Genomic DNA, 12,066 nt, shown 5'->3' with positions numbered 1-12,066 from the left:
TGAATATAAGTGCTGGAGTGCTTTGATTTGTATTCTTTTTGAATAAGGCTGTTTATTCAATATTCTTTTAAGCAATTGACCCTGTATTGTATCATCTTAATACAGAGAGACCATTGGTATGTATTTTTCTCTCTTTTTTTATATAAAGCTTTCTTTTAAGACCTGTTGGAGTTTTTCTTTACTTCAGGGAAATTGAGTCTGTACTCACCAGGGAATTGGTGGGAGGAAGAAATCAAGGGGAGATCTGTGTGTTGGATTGCTAGCCTGATTTTGCATTCCCTCTGGGGGAATAGGAAAGTACTTTTGTTTCCAGGACTGGGAACAGAGAGGGGGGAAGGGAAAAAGGATTATTTCCCTTTGTTGTGAGACTCAAGGGATTTGGGTCTTGGGGTCCCCAGGGAAGGTTTTTCAGGGGGACCAGAGTGCCCCAAAACACTCTAATTTTTTGGGTGGTGGCAGCAGGTACCAGGTCCAAGCTGGTAACTAAGCTTGGAGGTTTTCATGCTAACCCCCATATTTTGGACGCTAAGGTCCAAATCTGGGACTAAGGTTATGATATGGTGGTAGGGTGGGATATAGACAGAATCCAGAAGCCAGTAGGAATATTATATTTTTCTTTTCTCTGCTAAGGGCTTTTTGGCAGAGAGAGAAACAGTTGGTTTTAAAAGGGAACCAGAGAGAATTTTTTTTTCTGCTCTCTCTGACAGTTTGTGGCTTGCATGTTAAGCGAGAAGCCATTAACAGACTGTTGAGGGTCTTTTGTCACACAATAGCACTCCCATTGAGAGTCATTACCAGCACTATATAAATGCAAATAAAGTGGTTTTTCAGGTTTACTTAACATTGAAAATTAGCTAAAGGCACTGTTGCTAGGCAGACTTCAGGAGGCAACAGAGAACCTGCAGTTCAGAAGATAAACACCGGAGGGCACCCCAACACAAGAAAACAGGAACCATGACTTCTAAGGCAAAAATTGAGGCCGAAGAGCAATTCAAAAAAGCTGAACACAGGCGACAACTGGAAATAAAACAAAAAGAGATGGAGATGAAAGAAAAGGAAGAAAGCATCAAACTGGCAGCCTTCCAAAAAGAACAGGCAGCCCAAGAGGCAGCACACAAAAGAAAACTAGAAGAAGAAGAGGTGGCCTACCGAAGGAAACAAGCAGAAGAAGAGTTGGCCCACCGCCGAGAAATGGAAAAACAACAAAAAGAGAATGAAGAGAAGGAAAAACAGAGAAAACATGAACTGCAGTTGGCAAAAGCTGGGCTGCATGTGCCAGCCAACCTAACAACCCGACGCCAATTATTGCTCCACAGCACAGGAAATTTCCCACCTACAAGGCAGGTGATGACACCGAGGCCTTCTTGGAAAATTTTGAAAGAGCCTGTCTTGGGTACAGCATTCCTGAAGACCAGTACATGGTAGAATTGAGGTCACAGCTCAGTGGACCTTTAGCAGTGGTGGCAGCAGGTACCAGATCCAAGCTGGTAACTAAGCTTGGAGGTTTTCATGCTAACCCCCATATTTTGGACGCTAAGGTCCAAATCTGGGACTAAGGTTATGATATGGTGGCAGCATCAAGTGGGTCCATCAGGGCAGGGGAAGGTTGGGGTAGTGTCTGAGATCAGGGTGAGAACTGGAGGGGGGTCCATGCTCAAGAATGGGGGATGGAATTCACCTCCCCACCTCTCTGCAGAGCTCAGCAACTAGGGCCTTATCCAGTGAAGTGAATTTCACTCTGGGTGACTGAGTCAGCCACGGAAAGATCCTTGTGCCTTCGGTTCCAGACTGGCCACAGGAGTTTACTAGTTCTCCCTCCCCAGACGGACGGGGGCAGCCAGGGATAATTAGTGGGTTATGGGAATTAGAAGATGAAAATTCACTAAGAACAAAGATATTTGTGTGTTTATTATTAAATCCCCAGACACCCACCAATCCCCGTCCTCCTTCCGATGAGCTATAAATATCTAAGGGGCTCAGCTACTGATCCTGCAGTCAGTTCCTGCCCTTCCCCACTTTCTACAGCAGCACTTTTAACACCAGGGCAGGGAAACATGTAAATACTTTGAACCAAATTCCAGAAGCTGCTGAGCATGGAGAAGTTAAATGAAACCAAGGTTCCGTCTCTCCAAGGACCTGGCCCCTACTGCAAAATAACAGACATTCCCCAGAAATCTGAAATGGTCACTTCATAACTGACAAAATGTTATTAAACTGTTCATTTCTGGGAATTACCCATAAGAGAAACAACCCAGTGACGGTGATATCCTGAGGAAAAGATCTCATGTGTCTTTAGATCACATCCATTTGTAACGTGGAACTTTATACACTAAAATGCCTAATGCGTAGCCCTACGGTGATTGACTGGTGTCACTATAGGGCAGAATTAAGGTTGGTGCCTTAGTTGTGAATTTCCATCCCCTAGCATATTGCAATTGCTGTTAAGTGGGTTTGACAAAATTCATTTTGTCTATTTCTTTCTTTTAATTTCAACAGATAGCAATATTAATTTTTAAGTCCTTTTTTCAATGTTTACAATTTCAATGTTCAGAGCTGTGGGAAGTTATGGGAGTAGTCAGACAACAATTATTTAATTATAGTAACTGCTGAGATTCCAAAAGCCAAATCATATTACTGTTCAAAGAGAAATTGTCAATGTCACACCCAAAATTTACAGTGTAAATATCCTTAAATCAAATTTCACTTTCTCCAGAAGCATTTCTGTATATTACCTATACAAATATTTTTTCATCTGTGTGTGTGTACAGTGAAATCAACATTTACTGCAACTTATTCATAAAAATCTAATCATTTCAAGCATAATTTTAAGTAATGAAGTACTTGAATTCTTTCACTTTCTAGACTGGAATGTTTCATTTCAGGATAATTACACCATCCCTGTGATGTATTTTACTCTCAGTACCATAACCCTCTTGTGATGTAGCTCCTGTCTGGGAGCTCTGCTGAGGCCAGTGGCATTATGATCAAGTGACACACTGACACATGAGCAGACACACATGGGGGAGGGTGGAGGATGAGGTAACATGGAGCCAACCAGGGTTGAACATGGCCCTAAGAACAAACCCCCTCTGAGCCTCTCCTCTCTCCCACCTCCCAGAGTCAGTAATTCTGAGAAATCGTTCTCTGAAATCTAAATAGCCCCACTCCAAGGGACTGTGATTAATGCAGGTACCTTAAGGGCCCCTGCCTGGATGAGGAGGATGAAGAATTTCAGTAAAAATGGGTTAGGCTGGGAGAGGGCACAGCTGACGTGAGACTGGGAGCCAAGTTGACCAAGAGGCCAAAACTCATGGAGGGTTTAGGAGAAGTCAACAGGACTGGATAGAGGCATTTCAGTGTATTTGCTCCATTAACCATTCTGCCATGTATTTAATTCAGAAACTTTTCATTCCCATCTAAACACCTTGGAGCTAAACTGGGTTGATGCATTTCCACTTACAGTGGTACAGTTGTAATTAGGTGCTTAATCAGATGCTTATGCAACACAAAGCAGTCAATAATGGGTGTGCTTTCATTCATTAACTTGACTGTGTGCTGTGCAGCGCTTTTAAAAAAAGATGGTATGAGGGAGTGTCAAAATTTTAGGTATTAAGAAATGGTAAGTAGGTGTCAGTTCATTTCTCATGCGTTTCTCTCATCATTTTAATGTCAGTTTTGAATCACTATTAATACCATGTTCTTTTAATAGCAGCAGGGTCCATTTGTATAATTGTTTGCAAGATTTCATTGGATATTGTGAACCAGCCATCTTAACCTTTTATTTTCAGATTCCTAAATACAACCCAGCGCACCTCTCCTGAAAGACTGCAAGCCCTGGCCGGTGACATGTTCCTTAGAGAGCTAACACCTGACGAGCCTTTTCGACCTAAAAACACGCCCCACCAAAAACGCTATAGGGAACCCGATCATTACAGCCGACCATCACTAGGTATAATTCTATCAGCTACGGGTCAACATTCAAATGGTTCTGTTTGTTTATCTTTCAATCAGCTTTGCAATTCTTAGATCCCATTTAAAAACTGGAAGTGAAATAATCGAAACAAGTTAAGAAGAGAGTGGCATCGGGCATAGGTGGGGGTAAAACAATAAATGGAAAGAACTGACTATGAAAAAAGGAACATCTCAAACTATCAGAGCCCCAGACCCCCATCCAGCTGAACCCACTCCAGCCAGGTATAACAAGCTGGGTTCTTGAAAAATTGCCCAGCCCGTCTGACAGTGAACGCTGCGTGTTCCAGGCAGAGCTACGGTGTGTGCGTCTGCTCTGCTGACATGCTGCTTTGGTACGGAAGGCACCACGGCCACAGGGAGGAGAGACATGGACTCCTACAAAACACATTCCCAGATACACCTCCAATGCCTCATCCCCGGCTGCCTCCCCACTGTCTGCCATCCCCTCCCCAACCTCCACATGGCCATTCTCAGCCTATTGCTAACACTTCCTCCCAGCCTTCAGCACTATAAATAAATAAAATATGGTGTTACAACAGGTAGATTGTGCCAGAGAAACCTGATCTGGATGTCAGTCAGGTTTTTGATACAGTTCCACATGGGAAACTATTCGTTAAATTGGAGAAGATGGGGATTAATATGAGAACCGAAAGGTCAATAAAGAATTGGTTAAAGGGGAGTCTACAAGGGGGTCATATTGAACGGTGAGTTATCAGGCTGGAGGGAGTTACTAGTGGAGTTCCTCAGATCAGTCTTGGGACCGATCTTACTCAACACTTTTATTAGTGATCTTGGCACAAGAAGTGGGAGTGGGACACAAAGCCAGGAGGGATTGCCAATATGGAAAATCATACAAGAAAATCTGCATGTCCTTGAAAGCTGGAGTAATAGAAATAGGATGAAAATTAATAGTGCACAAATTCTAGTTGTTAGTCCCCAAGTGCATAATTTTGCAATACGGTGGGGATTTGTCAACTGGAAGTGACAGAGGAGGAGACTGGTTGATCACAGGATAATTATGAGCTGCCAGTGTGATGCAGCCATGAAATAGGTTAATGCAGTCCTAGGATACATCAGGTGAGGTATTTCCAGCAGACACATGAAAGAGTTAGTACTGTTATAAAAGGCACCGATGAGTCGTCATCTGAAATACACCTCTACCTTCTGCCCTTAAAGTCTGTGAGTCTATAAACTGTGCCTTGTGTTGCACAGACACTGATGGAGATCAGGGCCCCATCGTGCAGCACATAGCAGAGAACCTGACTGAAATCAGCACCCCCATTCTGCTGGGCACTGCACAGACAGAGCGGGACAGTCCTTGCCCCAAAGAGATCACAATCCAAGGAGACAATGGGTAGGAGGAAAACAGAGAGGGGCTGTGACTTCCCCAAGGTCACCAAGCAGGTCAGGGACAAAGCCAGGAACAGACCTCGTTAACGCCAGAGCCACATCACCAGCAGCTTGGAAAGGTCCCCAGACCTCACTGTATTAGGCTGCAGGAAGAGGTGGTTTGTCCATGTATGCACAGGCTGTCTTGGCAGGGCAGCTCAGCTGCGGTCCCGGCACACAGCTGGGTGTGTGTGTCATGGGTCAGGAGAATTCAGTGTCCAGTCCTGTGTGGCTGTACTCCTGGCTCATACCTCCAGCACTCACTGCTGCCCCTCCCTTACCAGCTGCACTGTTCAGGCAGCCCCAGGCCTCTGCAAGGTCATTGCCCTTCCCACCCCACCACTTCAAACATTCAAACAGGGACATGGTGCACCAGTGCCAAAATGCACTACTGTAAATTCTGTCTCTACTAAGGGTTTGCACCAGTGCCTAAAACACCAGTGTGGCAGAGACCTTCAGTGACCAAAACAGCAGCACGGTGGCACTAGAACTGAGATCTAGTTCTAGCTCTGTCACAGACCTTGTACACATCAATGTTTTTCCTCCCAACTTTATCTCTTTACCCAGCTGCCCACTCACTGGGGTCTCCTCTCTCTCCACAGCTGCTCACCACTAAAATCTGTGTGCGTGTCATCAGAGCTGAGCTAGTTCAGCTCTGGAATAGTCTTACAAGCGGGGGCTGTGGAGTCTCTTTCCCCAGAAGTTTTTAAGAACAGGTAGGACAAACCTCTGTCAGAGATAATCAACATATACTTGGTCCTGCCTCAGCAGAGAGAGCTGGACTTAGGACCTCAAGATGTCATCATCTAGCCCTACATTTCTAGGATGTTATGCAATATATACGTATAAAACAACATACATAGAAAAACCACACAACAACATGATGTCAGGCCATTCAAAAAACATCAAAACAAAAAACTACATTGCACTGCATAAAATGACAACACTAAGGAGAAGAAAGCAACACAATGCAAACTAACACACGTTAGGACAAAAGTATACATTGCAAAATAGCTCAACTCAAACCAACATAACACAGGGTATGGCTACACTTGGAATTTCAAAGCGCTGCCGCAGCAGTGCTTTGAAGTGTGAGTGTGGTCAGAGCGCCAGCACTGGGAGAGAGCTCTCCCAGCGCTGCACGTAAACCACATCCTCTACGGGTGTAGCTTGCAGCACTGGGAGCGGCGCTCCCAGCGCTGCGGCACTGATTACACTGAGGCTTTACAGCGCTGTATCTTGCAGCGCTCAGGGGGGTGTTTTTTCACACCCCTGAGCGCGAAAGTTGCAGCACTGTAAAGTGCCAGTGTAGCCATGGCCACAGACACCAAACAAGCTGAGGCAAAACAGCGCACCATAAAACTATGCAACACAACATGGTGCATCATAGTTCCAAAAGGTACCATGCAAAACAGCTCAGCGTAGAACAGGGCCGTCATGGCTTAAACCCCCACTCTGAACCTCAGAGTCCAAAACATGGGGTACCAGCATGAATTCAATTACCAGCATGAGCTCAATTACCAGCTTAGAACTTGTAGCGCTGCCACCAACCAGGAATTCCAGTGCCTGGTACTTTCCGGTCCTCCCAAAACCTTGCCCGTGGACCCCCAAGACCCAGTCCCTCTGGATCTTAACAAAAGGAAAGTGAACCCTTTCCCTCACCGTTGCCTCTCCCAGGCTTCCCATCCCTGGGTTACCCTGGAAGATCACTGTGATTCAAACTCCTTGAAGCTTAAAACAGAGAGGAAAATTCACCTTCCCTCCTCCTTCTCTCTCCCCCTCCCAGACTCTCCCTGAGAGAGAAAGTAATCCTAACACAGAGAGAAAATTAACCTCTCTCTTCCCCTTCCCTCCTTTCTCCCCACTAATTCCCTGGTGGATCCAGCCCCAGCCCCATAGGGTCTCACACCAGAATAAAAAAACAAACAATCAGGTTCTTAAACAAGAAAAGCTTTTAATTAAAGAAAGAAAAACAGTAAAAATTATCTTTGTAAATTTAAGATGGAATATATTACAGGGTCTTTCAGCTATAGACACTGGGAATACCCTCCCAGCCTAAGTATACAAGTACAAATTAAAATCCTTTCAGCCAAATACAAATCTGAACTCCTTCCAGCCAAATACACATTTGCAAATAAAGAAAACAAATATAAGCCTAATTCGCCTGATCTACCTAGTACTTACTATTCTGAGCACATAAGAGCCTGTTTCGGAGAGATTGGAGAGAAACCTGGTTGCACATCTGGTCACTCTCAGAACCCAGAAAGAACAACCACCAAACTCTAACAGCACACACAAAAACTTCCCTCCCTCAAGATTTGAAAGTATCCTGTCCCCTGATTGGTCCTCTGGTCGGTCAGGTGACAGCCAGGATCCCTGAACTTGTTAACCCTTTACAGGCAAAAGAGACATGAAGTGCTTCTGTTCTATTAATCCTTAACTATCTGTTTAGGACAAGGGCACAGCACAAAAGAGAATTATTTCAATGTAGGCCTGGAAGGGATCTTGAGAGGCCGTCTACTCCAGCCTCCTGTGCTGAGGCAGAACCAAGTACCCCTAGACATTCCCAGACTGGTGTATCTCTAACCTGGTCTTAAAAACCTCCAGTGAAGGAAATTCCACAGCCTCCCTTGGAAGCCAATGCAAGGCAAACACAGGCCAAAACAACACTGTACACACACACACTGGGCTTGGGGTTAAGGGGAGAGGCAAGAACTGAAACAATCTGGGTTCAGTTCCCAGTTTCCCCCAAATTCTCCATGCAAACTTGAGCAAATTACTTGAGATCTCTGAGCTTCAGTTTCCCCATCTGTAAAATGGAGAGTCCCCTCCCACAATTGGCCTATTTAGCCTTTGAGCTTTTAGGGGCAAGGCCTCTCTATCACTGTGGGCATCTCGACACTGTAGTCAGACGCCGGCGGCTGGCCTGTGCCTGCTGACTTGGGCTCACACGTCTCAGGCTGCAGGGCTGTTTAATTGTGGTGTCCATGTTCCGGCTGGGGCTGCAGCCCAAGGTCTGGCATCCTCCCACCACACAGGGTGCTACAGCCTGGCTACAGCCCAAGCCCAGACATCTACACTGTAATTAAACAGCCCCTTCGCCTGAGCCCTGTGAGTCTGAGTCAGCTGACATGAGCCAGCTGGGGGGTTTTAACAGCAGGGTAGAGATACCCTTGGTGTCTTTTCCGCACCTGTCATAATGGGGACCCTGATCTTGGTCAGTGTCTGTGCAGAGCCCTGCACAACAGGAAGCCTCATCTCAGTTGGGGACTCTGCAACTCCCAGCATTACAGGATCCCTGATTTTGTTTAGGGCCCCTGCAGCAACTGGCAAAATGTGGGGGCAGGATCTCTGTCAGGGTCTGTGCAGTGCCCAGTACAGTGGTGGGGTGTGATCTTCGACAGGGTCAGTGCAATGCAAGGTCCAACGGGGACACAGATCTCAGTCGAAGTCTCTGAAGTGCCCAGAACAATGGAGGCAGCAGTTTGGGTCACAATCATGCGCTGCCTGGCACAAGGGGGGCCGTGATCTCGGTGCAGGTCTCAGTTTTACCTGGCACAACAGTGGGGTCTGATCTCAGCTCGGGTCTCTTCAGCGCCTGGCAGAACAGGGCCCAGATCTCAGCTGGGGTCTCTTCAGCACCTGGCAGAACAGGGCCACGCTCAGTACGATAAGAGCCCTGATCTCAGTCACACACCTGAAGAGAAAAGCAGGAAGATTTTTGAGAATTTGATATTAGTATTTCAGAACTGAGAAGAAAATGGGGCACAAACTAAACATTTGCCAACATAAGGGACAAGCATCAACATGTGGGGAGATTTTATGTCACCATTCAACAGTTCAAGGGAAAAGAGGGGAAACTGGAGGAATTATTCAGGGATATTGAATCAACAACAGAATGGGACAGATTCATCTTGCCTCACACTCACAGGGCCAGGAGGGAGCCCTGGGTGATGTCTTTTCACAGGGGAAAGGAGTGGGGCTGCAGTCAGAAGGTCGCTGGCTGTGGGGAGGGGCTGGCAATAGGGTCTGGGAATGTGACTAGCAGGTGATGGGGGGGAAGGGGAGGAGTAGCTGGACTGGGAAACCTGGGGCTGGGCCCTTTCTATGGGGAACACTTGCTCCTCCCTCCCCTTCCTGGCCCTTTCCACACGCTGTTGCCAGCAGAGAGGGGCCCCCCCAGCCCAGCCCAGCCCAGAGGTGTCCCTGTCTCAGGGCCCACCCAGCCTCTGCCCATTAACCCTCTGCCCAGTTCAGAAATCGCTCCGGGGAACCATTTCCCACCTACACAAGGACAAATCACTGCAGGTGAAAATGGGGGGAAACACCCCAAACCTGAGATCTGAACTGGCCACTGGCCAAGGGGAGAGAAAATGGGGCACAATCGGGGGAGGGGAATAGGGAACTTCTCAGGGATTTCAGGGAGGGGGGGGGTCACCCTGGGTGTTGCTCGTTGCTCTCTAGGGAGAAAGGGGGCAGGATGGGAGAGGGGGCGTGCCCAAAGGAGGGGGCAGTTGTAAATCCGAGGGGATCTCAGCCCCCCCCTTTCTCTCCCCGCTCCTTGGGGGTCACCTGCTCTTCTCACACCCCCCCCCCCCAGGTCCAGGCTGCACAGACATTTCCCACCCGCCCCTTTCCCAGCCCGGTCTCACCCCCCAGCCCCCACCCGGCCCCATGCAGGGACCCCAGTGGGACCGGGCCCCTCCCCCCAGCACCCCCCCGTCGGGCCCCAAGGCAGAGCCTGGCCGGGCCCGGGGGGCGCTGGGCTCCTGCGGGGACAGCAGCTCCGAGCCCCCGCGGGCGCTCCCCCCCCAAGGGAGCAGATCCCGGCGTTGCGAGATGCCGGGTCCCCCCCTCCCCGGACACTGGGGCAGAGTCACCGCCCGGCCCCGGCCCCGCCCCCGGGGCTCGCTCCGGGACCTGGAGGCTGCAGCTCCGCAGCGGGGCGGGCAGAGCCCGGGGCGGCCCCAGAGCGGCTCCAGCGGGGCAGGGCCCGGGCCGGGCACGAGGGGCTTAATGAAGGGCTTTCCCGCCGCGATCTGCGCATGCCCAGAGCCCCAACGGCACAAACCCTTCTCCGGCCCCGGGAGAGGCTCCAACGGCCCCGCGAGCCAGGCAGAGCCGGAGCGGCCCGCGCACGTTTGCAACTCGGCTCCGCCTCCCAGCGACGTCCCTTCCGCTCCGGGGACAGTCAGGAACTACATCTCCCAGCCTGCCTCGGGGGCGCTTCCGCCCGCTCCAGCCCAGGGAAGGGACGTGTCAGGGGCCAGCCTGACCCTCCCCCCACCGCTCATCCTTTGCCCCGCCCCCGCCCCGTCTGCCAGCCGGTGCCTCTCAGACCCCCCCCCGCCTTTTCACGGGGAGCGGCAGAGCTGGGGGGGCGTGGGACCCCCCACGTAATAACCATCCCCCCAGCCCTGACCCCCCCGGCAGGAGCGTCCCCGCCCCACGCGTGTCCCCGCCCGCCCCGCGCTACCCCCGGCCTCACCGCGCTGCCCCGCGGGCTGCAGGGCTGGAGCAGCCCCCGCGCTGCGCTCCGAGCCCCGGCCTTGGCCCCGCTGCCGGCACAAAGGGGCGGGGGACAGGAAGCGGCGGCTCCTCCCCGGGCCTGGCCCTGCCCTCGGGCCCCACGCAGGGGGGTTGGGACACGCGGGGAAGCGGGAACTCGCCTCAGCCCAGAGGAGGGCAGGGGTTGGAGTAGCAGCTCGCTACCTCCCAGCGAGCGCTGCAGCCCGGGGGTTTGCAGGGCACAGGAAGGGGCTGGAGCAGCTGGGGGGCGGGGGGGGGTGTTGCAGGGCACAGGAAGGCATTAACCCCTCCTTGCCCGGCCGGGTGGGCTTCTCTGGCTGCAGTGGCGCCAGCTCAGGTCTGGGTTATTGGGGGGTTCCTGCTGGAGGGAGAGGGACAGGAAATACTAAAGAGGTGGCAACTTCTGGGGAGTTAGGGCTGGAGGGGGCAGGGAATACCCTGGGTGAGGAAAGGGAGGGGGACAGAGTGTGACAAACCTGCTGGGACTTGTTTAACGTGGATCTAGATTCTAGGAACAAACACTTGGATGTTGGGGAGAAAATTCCCTAATTTGTGAAGCAGGAAATAGAGAAACCAACCCCCTGGGCAGGGCTGGGAAAACTGACCAGACTTCCCTCAGCCTGCTAGCCAGGGACTAGTGTGACATGGAAAGGGGGCACCCACCAGGGAGCTGTAGGGAAGATGTCCCGGCCCCTCACATCCAGCTGCTGGCAGTGGGGAGGGTGTTGGGTTCCTACCATGGGGTTGTATCAGCCTCTGGCTAGTAGGTGTGTGATGGATCTGCAGGCAGAGACAAGGGGTCTCTCTTTGTTCTCTCACCGTGGTGCCCCTGGCTGCTGTCAGCAGTGTGGGGATAGGACTCTGCCGACTGTTTCTCTCTCAGAGCTTCCATTTGATTGGCTCCTTTCCCCCATGAATAGTGGGGCTGTGAGTGGGGCAGCAGGTACCGAGTGTTGGACTCTCGCTCTTTAAGGGGCCGGTGACCTTTGAGGAGGTGGCTGTGTACATCACCAGGGAACAGGGGGCTCTGCTGGACCCCACTCGGAGAGCCCTTTACAGAGATGTCATGCGGGAGAACTATGAGAATGTGACCTCGCTGGGTAAAGATTCCCATCCCCTCGGTTCTTAGAAGGGGAAATGAAAAGTTAAGGTTCACACCACTCCCACAATGCCACC

At 50.5% G+C, this 12,066-nt stretch overlaps 2 protein-coding genes across 8 annotated transcripts in view; one reads left to right on the top strand and one right to left on the bottom strand.

Annotated features, from left to right (window-relative positions):
- LOC127036058 (zinc finger protein OZF-like) overlaps positions 1-12,066 on the bottom strand; it is a 167,822-nt gene that overhangs the window by 50,861 nt on the left and 104,895 nt on the right. The window lies entirely within an intron of this gene.
- LOC127036060 (zinc finger protein 250-like) overlaps positions 11,032-12,066 on the top strand; it is a 153,996-nt gene continuing 152,961 nt past the window's right edge. The window contains exon 1 of one of the 4 annotated variants that reach the window (XM_050926533.1): positions 11,032-11,990. In XM_050926533.1, coding sequence (XP_050782490.1) covers positions 11,957-11,990 — 34 coding nt within the window. In that variant the 5' untranslated portion in view covers positions 11,032-11,956. The remainder of the gene's footprint in view (positions 11,991-12,066) is intronic. The other 3 variants (XM_050926531.1, XM_050926540.1, XM_050926539.1) reach the window with 3 other exon arrangements.

This window comes from Gopherus flavomarginatus, chromosome 17 (genome assembly GCF_025201925.1).
Source record: "Gopherus flavomarginatus isolate rGopFla2 chromosome 17, rGopFla2.mat.asm, whole genome shotgun sequence".
NCBI lineage: Eukaryota > Metazoa > Chordata > Testudines > Testudinidae > Gopherus > Gopherus flavomarginatus.
Note: the sequence above shows the minus strand (reverse complement) of the source record. Positions and strands in the feature narration are given on the sequence as shown.